General features: G+C 46.7%; 1 protein-coding gene across 1 annotated transcript in view; it reads left to right on the top strand.

Moving 5' to 3' along the window:
* The first annotated feature begins 240 nt into the window (after nucleotides 1-240).
* The window catches only part of GNL2 (G protein nucleolar 2), a 26,046-nt gene continuing 7,499 nt past the window's right edge, over nucleotides 241-18,787 (top strand). Inside the window, exons 1-12 of the mRNA XM_040619282.1 lie at nucleotides 241-431; nucleotides 2,095-2,179; nucleotides 3,153-3,247; nucleotides 5,052-5,191; nucleotides 7,897-8,081; nucleotides 11,343-11,409; nucleotides 12,227-12,385; nucleotides 12,879-12,992; nucleotides 16,210-16,338; nucleotides 16,976-17,080; nucleotides 17,853-18,011; nucleotides 18,579-18,692. Of these exons, the coding sequence (XP_040475216.1) occupies nucleotides 368-431; nucleotides 2,095-2,179; nucleotides 3,153-3,247; nucleotides 5,052-5,191; nucleotides 7,897-8,081; nucleotides 11,343-11,409; nucleotides 12,227-12,385; nucleotides 12,879-12,992; nucleotides 16,210-16,338; nucleotides 16,976-17,080; nucleotides 17,853-18,011; nucleotides 18,579-18,692 (1,416 nt within the window). The 5' untranslated portion in view covers nucleotides 241-367. The remainder of the gene's footprint in view (nucleotides 432-2,094; nucleotides 2,180-3,152; nucleotides 3,248-5,051; nucleotides 5,192-7,896; nucleotides 8,082-11,342; nucleotides 11,410-12,226; nucleotides 12,386-12,878; nucleotides 12,993-16,209; nucleotides 16,339-16,975; nucleotides 17,081-17,852; nucleotides 18,012-18,578; nucleotides 18,693-18,787) is intronic.

Here is an 18,787-nt window from a genome sequence, read left to right as displayed (position 1 = left end):
GTGCCATTGACCAGGGAAGTGGGGGTGAACCCACTAGGAGCTCGGGGCCGCGCGTGCCCGGTACCTAGGCGGCCGCTGGGGAGGGGCAGCTTGGCGGTTGCTAGGCAGCGAAAGGGGCGGGGGCTCCACGCGGGGCGAAGACTAAGCGGCCAGGACGGGGGCGGAGTCAGGAGTGCGGCGGCGCGCGCCGCGCGTTCGCAGGAAGTCGCGCAGGGGAAGCAAGGGGCGCGAGCGGAAGTGACGTCACCCGCGCCCACGTGGTCAAGCGTGGTTCCCGAGGGTCGCTTCGGCAGGGACTGGGAAGTTACGAACTCGTGTACCCGTCCAAGGCCGGACGTAGCGCTCCGGTTCCCGTCCCGTCGGCAAGATGGTGAAGCCCAAGTACAAAGGACGGAGCACCATCAACCCCTCCAAGGCCAGCACAAACCCTGGTACAGGCGGCGGGACTCGCGGAGGGTGGAGCTTGGAGGAAGCTTGGTGGGGAGGGCTCCGAGGAGGTCGAGGGGGAGGAGGGACACCCGGGCGGCGTTGTTTGGAGTGGCTTCGAGCCGAAAGGCTACTGGGGACGAGAAGGGAGGAGGTGGTTTTCCCATTAGGATACACTGAGGAGGGCTGACATCTTGCACGCCTCTCAGGGCCAGGTGCCAGGCACCCGGTCTAACGTTGGGGAAAGTGAACACTCAGGTCTGGCAGCCTTGGGTCATCTCCAGTTGTGAGATGCGGAGACTGTGAAGCCCTGCGTTAAAAAGGGCAGTGATCTTGACCTCCTCTCGCGTTCCTGTGTATGTCAGCCCCCCGCCCCGCCCCCCACATTTCAGTCTTGTATGATTCCAGCTTTCCAGCTCAGGAAATTGTTAGAAGTAAATTAGGTAAGGTCAGATTGCCAGTGGTGTAGGCCGACCCTGCTGGCGTTTCACACTTGACCGCACTTGCCTGCCACTCTTGCTTTGACCATTTAAATGAGAAAGGTATTGTACACTTGGCTCTTGGAGTCATCCCACCTGGTAAAGGGCACAGAAAACCCTACAGATAGATAACTAATGATCATTTCAGTAAAGCTGTTTTTAGAGATGTTTATGAGTTTTGCTGAGTTTCCACCTGCAGGATGAACAAGATAGTCTTTGGGGGAGTCCCTTCTATTGGGTTTAGTTCATAAAACTTTGTTTCTAAATACGATTTAAAGTTTTTGAGGGCCTGAACTAATCACTTCGAATGTTTTCCCTGGATTGCTGATAAATTATTCAATTTGCGTAGACTGGAATCTTAGACTGGTAGACCCAAAAAGGCCCTGGGAAGTTATGACGTTATGGGTGAAGAGGTGGAGCCAGTATTGGGGAAGCGGCTCATCACAGTTGGCACAGTTGGTGTGCGGTAGAGCCGCCAGTGCTGGGATTTCAGCCTGTTTTCTACTGCATCACTTCAGAAGTAGACGGGTGACTTGAAGATAGCCCCAAAAGGAAAAGCTAGGCCGTATTAGCATGCTTATTTGTCCTTCTCTTTCTCTCCGAGATGTAAGGCAAGAATCGCTATTTACTTTGCTTTTGATTAAACTAAAACATGAGGAGGTTAAGAAACTGGTACAGAAGGAACACTTAAGTATCAAAATTGTAGTCTCCGTGGTGCCTTGAATATAGCAGGCACTCAGCATTTGTTCAGCTGAGACCCACAGGTAAGAGCACAGATGGCGATCTAACGCTTTTGTTCAAATTCTGGCTCTGCCATTTAGTAGCTATGTGATCTTGGGCAAGGTGTCTGGCCACCTGTGCCTCAGTTTCTTAGCCTGCAGAATGAGGATCACGTATCTCTCTTTGGGTGATGCCTGTAATGTGGGTCGCGAAGCATCACAATTAATGCTCAAAATTATTAACTCTTATCAAACACAATCATACTGAGGATCAGAGATCAGGTCAGGTTTGTTATACCAGGTAGCGTCCAGTAATAATAATTTTGTGGGAATGGTACAGGAGAGAGTAGATATTTTGCAGCAAGGCAACAGCTCGCCTACTCTGAGTGAACTAGTTGGTGTATTTGAGGCAATGACCATAATTAAACTTGGTTTTCAAATAGTTTGCGGTCTCCTTCTGTCTCTCCTAGATCGAGTGCAGGGAGCAGGAGGCCAAAACATGAGGGACCGGGCCACCATCCGGCGCCTGAATATGTACAGGCAGAAGGAGCGCAGGTGAGCATTACACGCTGTCACCTCTCCTTTCCTTCGTGCCCTGGACTCCTCGCTGAGACCTAATCACCTTGATATTCCCAACCCCGCTTTCCCCAAATAGGAGTAGTATGTGTTCACATATCATCTTCCATGGGTGCTGTGAAGATAAATGGCGAATTTTTGGTTCAAGACGTGGGTAGAGGGTGGTGACATAGTGATTGTGTCACAGTACTGTACGACAAATGGAGGTTTTATTCCCCACAGCCTCGGCCTCCACAGATGGCACGTTAAATCTCAAGTTAAATATCCCTCAAGTAGAAATCTGGTTTTCTTTGACAAAGCATATAGGACTGTAGTGATGAAAGCAGCCGGAAAACTTGTTTTTTAATGCGAAACTTTAGATCACAACATTGTGGCACTTGGAAACTCATCACAACTGTGAGTTCTGCTGAGGCAGCCTCTACCACGGGGACTTGCTGAGCGTGGCATTTTGCTAGCTGGTCTTAATTTGTTTGGTAATTAGATTCTTCATCCGTTCTGAAAGATGTGTCTAAAACACAAACGGCAATGAACTTAGTCTGCCTTAGTCACCTACTCTGCTGTTTGTTTTAGAATTTTGAGTTCCAGCGTAAATCACTCTCTACTTAAAATTCATTTAAACCAGTCTTCAAATAATTATGCAGAAAACTCAAGTATGTGGTTTTCTTTTTTTTTTTTAAAAAGCAAACAGTAAACAGATTTTTAGACATCAGCATTATTTGTTATTCATCCAGCAGAAATCATTACGTGCTCTGTTGCAAGAGGTTAAATGACTTTTGGACAATCTGTTTCAAATGTAGAAGTTCTTTTTGTTTACTGAAATCTGTATTTCATGATCATTTAAAACCAAAAAAAGAAAAAAAGTTCCTTTTGATGGAAAGGGTGCTCTGGAAACCAAGCTTTGCTCTTGCCTTTCTTCTGTCATCAACCAGAATCTGTTACTTCCTCAATTTAGGAACAGTCGTGGTAAAGTGATTAAGCCTCTGCAGTATCAGTCCACAGTGGCTTCTGGCACAGTGGCGAGAGTGGAGCCCAATATTAAGTGGTTTGGTGAGTATCGGCCTCTGTCACTTTTGCTCTACTGGACGTCTGCTATATGGAAAAGGGGAGGCTTAAAAGGTGCCTAAAACGCAGACGTCTTGGGGTGAGTCGAACTCTCAAGCATTATATGAGAAAGGGCTGAGAAGTACCTGTAGTGGGAAAAGTGCTGAGAAAAGTAGTAGTGGTGGTGGATTCCATAAATAAGTTCTTTTTGTAAAGAGCTCATCGTCCTTAATTGTGAGTGAATCCTCTTAAACAGATAAAGCCATCCTTTCCGCCTTAGTGACCAGCCTTCTCAGACCTGAGAACTCTTATCTCTTCCTTTCTGGTGGCCTGGAGAGATGGCTGTTTGCAAGGGGCTTTGCAGGGGCGCCTGAGTGGCTCAGCCATTAGGCGTCTGCCTTCGGCTCAGGGTGTGGTCCCAGGGCTCTGGGATCGAACCCCACATCGGGCTCCTTCACTGGGAGCCTGCTTCTTCCTCTCCCACTCCCCTGCCTGTGTTCCCTCTCTTGCTGGCTGTCTCTCTCTCTCTGTTAATAAATAAATAAAATCTTTAAAAAAAAAAAAAAAGAAAGGGGCCTTGCAGATACGTTAGTACCTTTACCCTGACGTGTAAGTGCGCTCGCTGGCCGTTCCTTTGAAACGTTTCTTGATGGGGATTTGCACTGAGTGACAGTGGAAGGATCTCTCGTTGGTCTTTCCCAGGAATGAATAGAATGGGACCGGGGCTGCTTTCTTGGAAACTCCACCTTCATTTCTGTCTGGGTTTTCCCTTAGTCCCTGCTAGATGTGTGGGCCAGTCAGATGCTTAGACCCCATTGTTTGCTTGGTGCTTGACCTCTGTGCTTGGTGGCAGATGGCAGCTGCCTTTCAGTGTGTCTTAAATCTTTTGACGGCATATCACCCTCTAGGAAGCTGGAACTCGGGAAAGTGTCAAAGAAAACTTTTTAGAGACGTGTGTAGCCTGGTGGCTCTCTCCTGGTCCAGACCACCTGGGCGTGAATTCTCGTTCTGCCATTTCTGTGACCGTGGCAAGTTACCACGTCTCTGTTCATTGATTTCCTGTCTCTAAAAGGAAGATGAAAAACAGTCGGTATCTCGTAGGACTGCTGTGGGGATTACATGGGTGAACACATGTGCGGTGCTTAGAGCCGTGCACAGCGGGCGGTGGGCCCGGTGTCGTTGGCACCAGGATCGTAGCCTCCGCCATCTTGGGTCCTGCATTAGTGTGCCAGCGTGCTGTTCCGTTGAATGTTCGTTTCAGGCCCCGTCACTTACAAGGTGTTCTGCAGGTGGTGTTCTCTAGCTTTATTTGGTTCCCTTGTGTGGATTTTTTGGCTAATTTAATAGTCCTTTCAAACCCTCATAACCGTAAAAAGCAGCAACTGTGACCCGGGTTCTATGCTTCAGGATTCTCTGTGTATACTGAGAGATCAGCTCTGATTGGCTCCAAATTTCTTTGCCAGATGTAGCAGGAAGTGTCGGACATTTGTCAAATCTCAGTTCCATTCAGTGATGTTGATTTTTCAGTTTCATCCAGTCAGGAAATTGGGCTTGGAAACCTCTTGAAACCCTTTGTGTGTCTGGGTTGGTGGATTAGTTCATAGCGTATGAGTGCAGGAGAGGCAGTTTTTTTGTTTTTGTCCCCCTCCCCCCTTTTGAGTTTGAAAATAGATACATGGGATGGATATATGAGGTGTTTGGGTAAAGCCAGGGTAATTCAAAGTCTTGCTTTTCCTTGTGTCATTGGGAAGAAGGACGCAGAAGCAAAAAGGAGTTCTTTATTAAATGGCAACATTCTTCTGTAAAACAGGAAACACACGTGTGATTAAACAGTCATCATTACAAAAATTTCAAGAGGAAATGGGCACAGTTATGAAGGATCCATACAAAGTTGTCATGAAGCAAAGCAAGTTACCCATGTCTCTTCTCCATGATCGGATCCAGCCTCATGTAAGTTGGAGGATATCCCTGGCAATGGAATTTCTTAGGCACAGTTTATGCCGATCCCTCTCTCCCATCTTTGTCTTTTGTTTTTCTGTAGAGAAGAGTGGCTTTAGGGCAGTACTGATGAGCTTTCCCCTTTGTTAGGGGTCTTACCTTAGTATGAACCGCATCGTGTCCGGAAGGTGCTGTACCTAGTGGATCGGAGCACAGGCTTGGGAGTCAGGCCTGATTTAGTCTTTGCCAGCGAGAGAGGGAACACAGCAGGGGGAGTGGGAGAGGAAGAAGCAGGCTCATAGCGGAGGAGCCTGATGTGGGACTCGATCCGGTACGCTGGGATCACGCCCTGAGCTGAAGGCAGACGCTTTAACGACTGCGCTACCCAGGCGCCCCTGTCCATGAGCTTTCACTTCTCTGGCTGTAAAGTCAAGAAAACCTACCTCGTTGGGTGATCAGATGCAGATGAAGCATTTGTCATCTAGTGAGCACACCGCCTAATAGCTAAATAGATCGTGGCTGTTACTAATACCAGTCGTACGGTTTTTTGTTAGGCACCCTAGTTTAAGTGGTAACTCCATCAAACTTTAGGGAAATGTAGAGTCGGGATTGGGTTGGTAGGAGGGAGGTCTTTGGTGCTGTGTGGTTTCAGCTTCTGTGAGACCCTTGGAATTCTTTCCAGCGAAGGAAAGGGTGCTGGCCAGATCGGTTCTTAATTGCTGGAGTTGAAGAACGGTAAGGACTGAATCCGGCTTGAAGTGGAATGAGTTTACACAGAACCAAAGAAATGGCCTAATGTTTGCACGTTTTTACTTGCATTGAATAATAATTCCCAGAAATGTAGCCAGTACATAAGCCTTGGTTCCAATGTAAGGAGGGGAAGGAAACATTAACATGCATACATGGATTAAACAGTTCAAAGAAAATTGTTTACTCGCAGAACAAAATAAAAACCGAGGCCTGGTTATTGCCTCAGGTTTTGTCAATTATGCTTTGTTTTATGACGGGCTAGAAGAATGGCGCCTATTAGTGGAATGACTGTTTTCTTTCAGGGAAACACATGAGTGTAATTCATGAACCACAGACAAGTTGCTCATTTCCCTTGTTCTCTTTTGTCTGTTCTCCCTAAAGCCATCTTTTAACAAACTATTGAATCCTGTTTATGAGAAGAACAGAGGGGTTTTTATTATGGGTTTATTGCTTTGTTGCCCATTCCAGTTGTTCAGTGCTTCTCAAATTCAGGCTTCAATTGCTGGTCCGTAGGCCGAAGGGTCCACAGCTGCAGCAGTGAGCTGGGATTTTGATGCAGAAGGTACTCCGAGTAAGGGAGGAGTTTTGTGCTTTGGCCTTGAAAAACCTTCCCTGTTTATTTTAGTGCGGTATCTCCTACTGGTTAAAAAACTTAATTCGGAGATGGCTGCACAGTGGAGTCAAATCAGATTTGCTGTAACTTTCAGCTCCATGCACGTTATAACGACTGCAGTTCTGTGGCAGTACAGCAAACACACTGTGACTGATCTGATTTCTGTCCTTTATTGCCTCCTGCCTGTAACCGCATGGTACTTGCTCATGTGTGCTTTCCGTGCACACGTCCTCGTGTGCTGTGCTTTCTAGGTCATTGATGAGATTTCCAAGGATAACTTGGTTCCCAGTTTTCCCAGTGACATTAGTACCCAGTTCCCACGTAAAACCCAACCCTTCTGTTTGGGGATGTTCCCTTGTGGGAAGGTTGCGGGTTAAACTGAACTAAGCGATGGGTTAGAGAATCTGAAAAGGTGACCACAGCTTCAGGAGCTGTGGGAATTGGAGGGGGGAGTCAAGGTCAGAACCACAGGAGTGGCTCCATCATCCGCATTTAGTAGCTGATGCTGACAGAGGAGCTTCGTACTGAGGGGCAGAGGGCACATTTTTTTCCCCTTCTTTTTGAGGGTATTCTCCGCCGGCTGTTAACATTCTGTTACGTGATAGGTGCTAACTCAGACTCTGACTTTTATCCCGCTTCAGAAATTCCTATGCCCGTAACTCCTTCACAAGCACAGCAAGTTCTAGTTAGTATCAGGTTCCTTTTATCACATCTGAACGATTATTTTGGACTTTTGCTAGATGTTTTTCATCTGAAGACTTTCCATGTGCATTTAATAAAAACGTTACCTAAATTAGGGAAAATGTTATCTGAAACGAAAATGCATCTTACAAAACAAGCAATTCCTTTTAGCCATGAAAGAAATTAACTTCCAAGAAAAAGTTGGCATTTACAGTTGGTTTAAAAAAAACACACAAATTTGAGCATGATTGTCCTTGACAAAATCTGTGAATTTGGCAAATTTTATGTGCTTGTCTGAAAGCTCAAGAAAAAAAAAGTCTGAAAAGATAAGTTCACGTTCATCGTGGGAGCCTTAATTACATTTGACTGAAGTTTATGATAAATGAAATAAAGCAGAGTTTTTGGCAAGTCTTACACAACTCTTCATACTTGCTTTGACTATTTGTATGACTTTGTATTTCTCCAAGGAGGCTTACGGAACTTCAGAATTGGGGAGCAAGTGCTTTTGAGATTTTAGGCTGATTTGAAACCAGACTGCATCCATGTGGTCGTTTTTGGTACAGGTTGAGCTTTGGAAAAATAAAAGAAGAAAACCTTTCCCGGGTCGGTTTTTAACTTTTGCTTTTGCTCAGTGCCTTCCTTAGCTTTATGAATAATTCTCTTTTCTCTTTAGAACTCAAAGGTGCACATTCTTGATACTGAAAGCTTTGAAACGACATTCGGCCCGAAGTCACAGAGGAAGCGACCAAACTTATTTGCTAGTGATATGCAGTCTCTTCTAGAAAACGCAGAAATGTCCACTGAGAGCTACGACCAGGGCAAGGATCGTGACCTGGTCACTGAAGACACTGGTGTCAGGTACAGTTTGAAGGTTCATACCGCTCTCATTTGCTCTTCTGCATCAAAACATCGTCTTTACCTTTATTTTACCTACACGAAGCTCAGTGCTTTAACTCCTTTTTTTTTTTTTTAAGATTTTATTTATTTGACAGAGAGAGAGCATGAAAACGGGGAGTAGCAAGGGGAGAAGGAGAAGCAGGACCCCCAGCTGAGCAGGGAGCCTGACACAGGGCTTGATCCCAGGACCCTGGGATCATGACCTGAGCCAAAGACGGACACTTGACGGAGCCACCCAGGTGCCCCAGTGCTGTAACTCCTGGGCGGAGAGTGCTCTTCTTCCCTTTGACTAGAAAAATTTGTGAAGCTGGGTCCAGACTGAAAATAATTTGAGGTGGTTTGTTTTCTCTAGGTCTCCCTTTTTTCACTCCCCAAACAAAAATAAATAACTTTTTTTCTTTGTTATAATAGCAGTAAGGTCTGGGATAGACAATTTAGAATATATAGTTAAATTAGAAAAGTAACACAAAGAAACTAAGAACTCATAATCTCACCGACCATGTTATTAAATTGTTAAAATCGTGAATGTCAGGGCTTCCTTAAACAGAGACTCTGGACCACTGGGGATTCATGGATGGCCTTTGAGTTTCCTGTGGCCCTCTGAAGATCACATGGAAAATACGTATATGCATAAAGGTGGCGATGTTTTGTTGGTCTTATATTTGTTTTGGGGAGGGGGCGGAGAAGGATTGATAGCTTTGTCATATTCTCATAGGGGTTCATACCCAAAAGAAGGTTAAGAATCAGTCACTGTTACATATATTATTCTAGATCTTTTTTACACTCCATGTTTATTTATAAATATAACACCTGAAGACTGTATTTTAACTTGCCCTTTATTTCTTCTTTTAAAGATTTTATTTTTTAAGATTTTATTTATTTGGGGGAGAGAAAGCGAGGGTGTGAGAGAGAGATCATGGGGGAGGGGATGGGTAGAGGGAGAAGCAGACTCCCTATTGAGTAGGGAGCCCAATGCAGGACTCGAACCTAGGACCCTGGGATCATGACCTGAGCCGAAGGCAGATGCTTAACCAACTGAGCCACTTAGACGCCCTAACTTGCCTTTTATTTTAGATAAATATTTAGAAAAAATATTTTCCTAAATTATTAACAATAGATTTCCATGTCAGTACTTAATCAACAGTCCTGCTGTGGAATATTTATGCTGTTTATAGTTTTATCCTGTGATAAATAAGGCAAGGGTAAAATATCAGTGTGACGGAATCTTCTTAATTATTCCCCAAAGACACATTCTTATGGGGGAAAGGACTGAGAACATGCGTGTTTTTGGCAGGCAGCTACCCGGCACCCTCTGAAAGGGTTGACCAGTGTTCCCCATTCCCCCTGGTGTGTGCGCCAGGTGCCTCAGCCCCGCGGTGCTATCGCTCGCCCGCAGCAGGGCCGCCCCGGTGCTGTCAATGGCCCATGTCTAGCTACGCGCCTCTTGGAGATGATGTCAGGCCTTTTGAGGCCAAGCAAGAGAGGTAGTTCATTTCTTCTTAGAAGTATTCAGACTTTGTGTGCTTCTGCTGATGTGAATTTTTCCTCCTCCAAAAAGTTCTGTAGATAATGGGGGAGAAGAAAACTATTTTTGTTTCTGAGACACTGGGTAAGTGTCTGTGAGGCTAGCGGATAAACAGATTCTCAGCCTTATCAGAAAAATTTCACTTCCTGTGGAAGTATATAGATTATGACTCAAGTCCTGCCGATTCCTTTCATAATCTTCTATGACGTGTCACATAGCTACAGTCACTTTTTTTTTTTTTTTAGAATTTATTTATTTGAGAGAGAGCGAGAGTGTGGTTGGGGGGGCAGAGGGACAGAGAGAGGAACTCAAGCAGACTCCCATCCTGGACGTGGGGACTTGATCTCACCACCCTGAGATCATGACCTGAGCCAAAACCAAGAGTCGGATGCATTTTTATTTTTAAAATTTCTAAATGTTTTTGTATTTTTTATGTATGACCTATGGTTTAAAACTTCTAAAAATTTTTTATCATTTATTTATCTTGCACTCTAAACCCCATCACCTCTTTCACCCATCCCCTCACCTACCTCCCCTCTGGTAACCATCAGTTTGTTCTCTGGAGTTAAGAGTCTGTTTCTTGGTTTATTTCTCTCTTTTTTTTTTCCTTTGCTTGTTTGTTTTGTCTCTTAAATTCCACGTATGAGTGAAGTCCTGTGGTATTTGTCTTTCTCTGACTGACTTGTTTCACGTAGCATTATACTCTCTAGCTCCATCCACGTTGTTGCAAATGGCAAGATTTCGCTCTTTTTGGTGGCCGAGTAATATTCCACTGTGTGTATATACCTCAACTTCTTTATCCATTCATCAGTTGAAGGACACTTGGGCGGCCTTCATAATTTGGCTGTTGTGAATAACGTTGCTATAAACATAGGGTCTCAAATATCTTTTTAAAATTCGTGATTTTGTATTCTTTGGGTGATACCCAGGAGTGCAATTACTGGATCACATGGTAGTTCTATTTTTTACTTCTTGAGGACCCTACATTTTGTTTTGCAGGGTGCCTGCACCGGTTTCCATTCCCACCAGCAGTGCACGAGGGTCTCCTTTCTCCACACCCTCGCCAACACCTGTTGTTTCTTGAGTCACTTTTTTTCATGTTAAATTTTTTACTGTGGTAAACTGTACGTAAAATGTAACATTTCAGTCATTTCAAAGGCTGCAACTCAGTGGCATTAAGCACATGAACGTGGTTAACACAGCCGTCGTGAACATGGTTAACACAGCCGTCGTGGCTCCGTGTCTGCTTCCAGAACTCTCTCATGTTCTGGAAAGTCTTTGCCCAGTAGACAATAACTTGCCCGTGCTTGGCGGCCACCGTTCTCTGTTCTGTCTCTTAGCAGTTTGACTACTGTGATGAGAGGTACTTGATGTTACGTTCAGTCCTGCAGTCTCTGTCCTTTTGTGTGTGGCTTATTTCATGACCAGAATGTTGCTGGGTCATCCCATGTTGTAGCCTGTGTCAGTTACTTCATTCTTTTTCGTTGCTGAATAATACTCCATTATGTATACAATGCATTTTTAATCCATCCATCCATTGATGGACATTTGGATATAGCCACTTCTTCAATGGACTTTGCTTTTGCCCCATCTCCCAAGTAGTTTTGATGCCCTTTTCCGGTGGCACGTGGTCGACTTCTCCCTAAACATCCTCTTCATAGGGTTCACTTGCTCATTTTGAGTGTTTTCCTATTTAGAAACGAAGCCCAAGAGGAGATCTATAAAAAGGGACAATCCAAAAGAATATGGGGTGAGCTCTACAAGGTAAGACTTTCAGCTCCTTCTTGTTGAGTGCTTCCTTTGGCTTTCATGACCTTGTATGAGAAAACTGATCTTGCTATATGGAAGCTCTCTCAAATAAATTACAAACTCCACTGCCCTTTCCATCCTCATTCCCCCCCCCCCCATGCCCCCCCCCCCGTTTTTTTTAAATAATAGTTAAAGCTACATTACATGGACTTCAGATTTATCCTACATGGTTAGAGCTGCATGGGGTTCTAAGTTATTGAGCCTAGTTCTCTCATTTATAGATGAGAATACATGTCTAGAAAGGTTGAATACCTTACCCAGCTCACCCAGCTGTTTCGTGGAGGAGCCTTCACATGTTCTGAGTCCTGGTCCAGCATTCTTCAACTGGCTTAGTTTTATGTCTACGTACTAGAGATCATTCTTGGTGACAAAGGCTTTCAGGCACAGTCCCATAATCCAGCAGTAACCTAACAGGAAAGTAGTACCCTGAAGGCAAACTAAATGTGTTAGTTTTTTGTAAAATACATAAAACCTGTGACAGGAGAAACTTGAGAAGTCTAAGAAGTAAATGACTTCGTTCGATAATGAACGGTAGTTGCAAAGTAAGATGGGTTACATCCAAGTTAGTTTTCCTGTTTGAAATTCGACGTTTCTTCTACTCACAGGTTGGAAAAAGTTTAGAATTCTGATCACTGGGCGCTGAGATTGACCACGACCTACCCGTGTTTTGAAGTTCTCACTGTTGTGTTTTGCCCGGGTTCCTCTAAATGTCCTCTGTCGCCCACTTCTCATCTGTGCTAAAGCAAGTCATTTCCGCCCCTGTGAATCGCAGGTGATAGATTCCTCGGATGTCGTAGTTCAAGTCCTTGATGCTAGAGATCCGATGGGCACCCGTTCCCCTCACATCGAGACTTACTTGAAGAAGGAAAAACCCTGGAAACACCTGATCTTTGTTCTTAACAAATGTGACCTTGTGCCAACCTGGGCGACAGTAAGTACCGCTGCTGACCCGGAACGTTCTGCCAGGCCGCTCGGCTCGTCGGAGGCCAAGCGCTGTCAATAAGGCTGTTCCTGGATTTGGGGATTGGGGACATTAGAGTGCTGAACTTCCTGACCTCGTAGTCATGGAGGCGTCCACACTGAAAACAAAACTAAACTAGGCTTCACCGACCGCAGGCGGAGTCACATCTTACCCCGCGGTGGTTGGCGGAGGGACGGCTGCAGTGCCCGCGGGGCGAGCGGTGCGGCCCGTTCCGCATCCTGTTACGTTAGCTGCGTTCGGTCGCAACGAAGGCGTTTTTGTAATTGTTCCGTGTTTGTCAGACAGAAGACAAAGCGTTCACTGTCATTCTTTAAAAAAAGGATTGTAAAGAATTACAGCTAACATTTTCCTCAGACAGCTGTGTATGTGAAATACAGTCTGTAGCTCAAGCTCTGAGTCTTCCTGGGTTGGAGTAAACCAGTATGTTCTCTTCCCGCTCTAGAAACGTTGGGTGGCTGTCCTCTCCCAGGATTACCCGACCCTTGCCTTCCACGCAAGTCTCACCAACCCCTTTGGCAAAGGAGCGTTTATTCAGCTTCTCCGGCAGTTTGGAAAGGTACTGGGACCCGACCTCCCTCTCCTCGAGTGTGTAGCTGTGGGTGCCTGGAAGGATCTCTCTTGCCAGTGTGTGTCAGAAGGTTATGCACCTCACTTCCCCATCTTGGTAACGAGAAGTGTGTGGTTGAGAGACATAAAAACTGCCAGAGCCTCGGGGTTATAGGGGATTTCGGAAAGTATCTTCCAGCTCAGCCATCGCCCCTACCTTTGACGAATATTGCCTCCCTTTCTGCCGGATCCCTGGTACCTGATGGTCCGTCCTCTGCTTAAGGACGGGCTCCTCCCCACACTCCCTGTGTTCCCCGTCCTGGCTTTGCGAGACCTGCCTTCTCCGTGTTCTGTGATGGCACCATTCCCCCCCCCCCCCCCCCGCTCCCCCCCCCCCCCCCCCGCCCCCGGGCCCCCTGCTGATCCCTGGTCCCATGTCACTTTCTCTGGGAAGCCCTGTGACCAGGTCACGCTCGCAGATGTTCTCAGAGCTCCACGTTGTGTACCTGCAGCTTGGTGTTGCTGTGTCTCATTCATTCTACGTGGCTTCGAAAAAAGGACGCGTGTCCTCTGTCCTGCCCTTCCCCACTTCGTGGAAGGAGACACTGCCAATTCGTGGCTGTTAGTTACCTCCATTATTTTCTTCCATATTTTTAATACCTGCTTATGATTCTATTTTTGATCTCCACCTCACCCCCCACGCCCCGCCACCTGCCGTTTTAGACACTTGCTAAGTCTCTGCTGTGGAAAACGAGGACTGAGTTTCTCACAGCTGTCCTCTCCTCACATACCCCCCTCGCTCTGTGCTCCCTGTGTTGTTATACGTCATCTGGCGGATGATTTCCTTCTGCGTTTACGTTACTATGACCGTAGAGTATCAGTCACGCTGATCCGTACAGTGCCGATTGTAATTCCTTTCTAATAGAACCTTCTGTCTTCTCTGGTGTTAATTAGCTCCTTGTCGTTTGTCACTAACGTGTCACCAAATCCTCTGGCAGAGTGGGAGCTCTGAGAGTGTTGGGGCACCTCCCTTCCAGTCGGGACTGGCTGCTCCCAGGCCGGCTGCAGAGTCGTCTTCCTGGGATCCCGACTTTACCGTCATCCTGGGCATTCCCGTGGCTCTCTCCTGGGTTGGAACCCTTGTTCCTTGGGATCAAGGGCGCCAACATGGGATCTTCTTTCTTGGTTTTTCTTCTTTCTTGCTTTACTCTTTCCTTTTAGTGGAACATATTTTCTGGAAGCTTCCTGAGAAGCAGTACTTAGAAGGGTACCTTTTTTGAGACCTTGCGTTCTGGAAATACCTTTATTCTGTCCTCACGCCGTTTCTCCCCGGAATGCTGAGGGCACCACTGCGTTGGCTTCTGGTGGCTTCTGGTGTGCCATTGAGAAATTGAGGCCATTCTGACTCCCACTCCGTTGCGGCTGGGATCTCTTAAAAAAATTCCCGTTTTAAAGTTTCACAGTGATGTGGCTTAAGGGGAGTCACCGTCCAGTGAGTTAGGCACTAGACGGGACCTTGTCTGATGGTGTCCTCTGTTATTTCTTGGAGATCCCCCCGCCCCCCACCCCATCATCTGTTCTCATTCAGGAAATTGGTTTTATCTCCTGGTTTAAGTTTTGAAATTTTCTTTGCTTTATTGTGGTGCCGTCGCGATGTTTTGCTCTATATTACGGGAAGCTCCTCTGACTTGATCGTCTGGCTGTTCTTAGGCAACATTTATTCTCTCTCGCTGTTAAGAATCGCCCTGCTCCTGTTCTCATTTCACATATGAGCCATCATCTGTTTCTGAGAAGGATAATGAGAGTGTATTTTGAAGTTTTCCTTTCTCCCTACATTGACTCTATTTCCCGCCAGTTTTTTTGTGTTTTTCTGTCTTTTGTACTAGAGTCACAGTTTAAATTTCTGGGCTTATTTTTGGCTTTTTGTTCGTATTTAAGGGTGAGCCACTAAAAAGCCAATGGAAGTTTTATGTGGGGGGGGGGCTATTGAATGATAGACTTCACTGTAGGGTAACTAGGTAGAAACCCAATATTTTGTTGGAGGGCACCCTTGGTATCAGTGTCTATAGGTCTTTACTCTTGGCTCTGTGAGTTTCTCTGTAAAGGAGTCTTCCAGTCTCCAGCTCAGGGATGTATAAGCTTGACTGCCGGGGTCCTGGGAGCTCAGCGGGCGTTTAGACTTTCAGTTAATCACACTGGGAGTGCTTGCCTTCGGCTGCTGTTATCCTTAAAGCTAGGTTCCCATTTAGGTCTGAAAATGAAAGATATTTGTGAGACGCAGGGTTTCCCAAAAAACTCAGTATCTGGTAAGGCACTGGGGCAGAGAAACCAGGTGCCCCGTGCTGGGGGAAGGAGGGGTAGAGCGGCGTCACTGCTCCGCAGACTTCTCGCTAGTCTTGATTTCAGACCCCCTTAGCGGTAGCTGTCCTGCCGGTTCCCAAAGGGCTTTTGTGATTCTTTGGCAATATTTTTGCTGGATTTTTAATTTTTCTACTTTAGCTTTCTTCTTTGTAGTGGGGCCAAGTTAGATACTACTATTTAGCTAGCTGGTAGTATTTTGCTAACATCATATGTTTGTTTTTACTGTCTCATTTCCAGCGCATTCTTAGCTTTTATATGCCTGGTCCTGGAGGTTCCTGTGTGTTCATTCCCACTGCTGCCATCGTAATGGAGTTTGTGGCTGGAGTGAGGCCAGCGTGGACGTTCGGTCCGCCATCTTTAATCAGAAATCCTCAACCAGTTGTAGACTGTTGTTGAGCTCTGTCTCCTTGAGACTCTCACCCAGTTTTCTGACTTCTGAGGTTTCTTTCTGTCCTTCTGTCGTTTGTTTTTGGTAACGAAAACGTAGAATGTATTGTGCAGAGAAAAGGAGGGATGGGTCTTGGGATTGCCGGTTGGTCTATCTGTGGATGGTGTTCTAAACTGATGACTAACAGGTTCTTTCTTCCTTTGCTTCTCGACCTACATACTTTTAACCTTAAAACATTCGAGAACAATGGCACATGGACAACCAAGGAAATGAGTCATCTCTGATTTATTAATGTGTGTGTGTGTGTGTGTGTGTGCAGCCCACTCAGACGATGTACGTGGTGTATGTCTAGGCTTTAGATAAGTTGTAGTGACACTTTTGCTCTGTATTCTTTGTTTCATTAGCAAAGTAACACCACCTTTTTTCCCCAGGGGATGTTCATGACTGTGTATGTGCTGTGTATTTGTTTTTTGAACAGTTGCACACGGACAAGAAGCAGATCAGCGTCGGCTTCATTGGCTATCCAAATGTCGGCAAGAGCTCTGTGATAAACACATTGCGGTCCAAGAAGGTCTGCAGTGTGGCCCCCATTGCAGGTGAAACAAAGGTGCGTCCGGCTCCAGGGGGCCTTATTTACGTCTCCATATTTTACTTCCATGGAGGGTGGTTGTTGAGGCCACAGAGATTTCTATCTACTCGTTTTGAATGAAGGCCACCATTGAGAGTTTGGTCTCCATATGATAGTTTGGAATGTACCAGAGTTGTCTCTGCCCACTTGGGTCAGACTGAGAGCACTTCGTATGTCACTGTGCGCCTTTGGCATGATCTGGGAGGTGCCGTTCATGTTAAGTCCGTTTTAAGTTGTCACTCTAGCCTTTTTCTTTGACAAGCAAAACGAACCCGAGACTGTTTGGTCCCCGGGTTATGAAAGGAAACTCAGTGTTGTGGTAGATTCTGGCCATGGGGACAGGCCCTGAAGCGCAGTGTCTGGGGAGCGGCGCGGTTCTGCTGAAAGGAGGAGGAGTCACACAGGATTAAGATGCGGCGAGTACTTTGAAAAATCAGGCAGAGGCTGACTTGGTATTCTGTGCCTTACTGTGGACTCTTTGCCGGTGGAAACGGTAGTTTATACTCCGTGGAAGTGCCTCGTGCGTAGCGCGAGTAGAGGGGAGACTTTGTAGCTTTGTCAGACGAGACTGAGCGTTGACCCGGTTCGGGGGTTCGTCTCTGGCTTCTGACCGCAGGTGTGGCAGTACATCACCTTGATGCGTCGGATATTCCTTATCGACTGTCCAGGCGTAGTTTACCCTTCGGAAGACTCGGAGACAGACATCGTGCTGAAGGGAGTGGTGAGTATTTTTGGTCCTGGCGGGCTCTTTGTTTGCTCTCTGCGGGGAGCATTCCGTGGGGGGGTTTCGGATACGTTTGCGTTTCACTCACTGGGAAGGCAGTTTGGGGTCAGCCCGTCCGGACAGACTTCAGGAACACGACGCTCCGCAGGGCGGCCTCTCCGTTCCACCGGAGGCTGCTTGGGGGGGCTGTGGAGCCGCGGGCGGATCTGCTCAGTGTCATCTCACAGCCGAGTTTGTAGTGCACACACGGCACCCAGAGGGAAGCAGGGCCTGTTTATGTTTAGCGATCATTCATCTTCGAGGGTTTATGGGCTGAGTCATTTTGGAACTCAGGCGTTTCCTCACTTGTTTCTGAATATGACCAGAACCTTTAAATGGCTCCACTTAACCTTAGCCAGGGCTGCTGGCCATACATCCTGTGCACATTCCTCCCCACTTTCCTTAAACTGTCTCTTCGTGTCCTGGGATTGGCAGGCTTTCCCCGTTTCTACAAGTGAGTAGCCTGAGACGGTCCAACTTGAGACTGCTTGCAGAGCCACGCAGTTCGTGTGTGGCGAGTGGGGATCGGTGCCGAGTCCTGGGCTCCGTGGCGGTGGCTGGCGTGCAGGGGCCTTTCGGCCGACCGCCGCTGGCCGCCTCGGAGACCGGCCCTGCCAGCCTCCCCTTGCACTGCAGTGTTGATATCTATTTTCAGATAGTGTTACAAATGAGAGAACTTCACTGCCTCCATATAAAATCTATAAGGCAGAAATCTCCTGTTAACGTCTAGGTTCAAGTTGAAAAAATAAAGACTCCTGAAGACCACATTGGTGCTGTGCTTGAACGAGCAAAGCCGGAATATATCAGCAAGACATACAAGATTGATTCTTGGGAGAATGCCGAGGACTTTCTTGAGAAGCTGGCGTTCCGGACTGGGAAGTTACTGAAGGTGAGCGAGGGTTTGTGAGAAGGTAGACCAGGACGGCAGACGTGTGTGGGGCTTCTTTTTGGTTTTTTTTTGGGAGGGGGTTGTTTATTCATTTTAAAAAAGGTTTTATTTTATTTTTTTATTTTTTTATTTTTTGTTTATTTATTTATTCGGCAGAGATAGAGACAGCCAGCGAGAGAGGGAACACAAGCAGGGGGAGTGGGAGAGGAAGAAGCAGGCTCATAGCGGAGGAGCCTGATGTGGGGCTCGATCCCATAACGCCAGGACCACGCCCTGAGCCGAAGGCAGACGCTTAACCGCTGTGCCACCCAGGCGCCCCCAAAAAAGGTTTTATTTTTAAGTACACCCAGCGTGGGGCTTGAACTCACAACCCTGAGACCAAGAGTCTCATGCTCCACCGACTGAGCCAGCGAGGCGCCCCTGGACCTTCTTTTGTGTGTGTTGTGCGAGTGGTATGAAACTTGGCAAACAGACGGTGATGAACAACTAGGGCGGCTGAAATGCCTCCATGCTGGGAGGTGGTTTTGTTCTTTGAATGTAACGGGGAGTCTTTTTGTGGCATTTCAGGGTGGAGAGCCCGACTTGCAGACTGTGGGTAAGATGGTTCTCAATGACTGGCAGAGGGGCCGGATTCCTTTCTTTGTCAAGCCACCCAATGCGGAGCCCCCTGCAGCCTCCCAGGTAGGAGAACAGGGTGGGCCCGTCTTCTGGAAAGTGTGGTTACTGACCTAGGCATGGTGCCTTTGATTGCCTTCCTTTATGGAGTACCTGTTTTC

Source organism: Ursus maritimus, unplaced genomic scaffold (genome assembly GCF_017311325.1).
Source record: "Ursus maritimus isolate PB19 unplaced genomic scaffold, ASM1731132v1 scaffold_32, whole genome shotgun sequence".
Lineage (NCBI taxonomy): Eukaryota > Metazoa > Chordata > Mammalia > Carnivora > Ursidae > Ursus > Ursus maritimus.
This window is presented reverse-complemented; position numbering and strand designations above follow the sequence as displayed.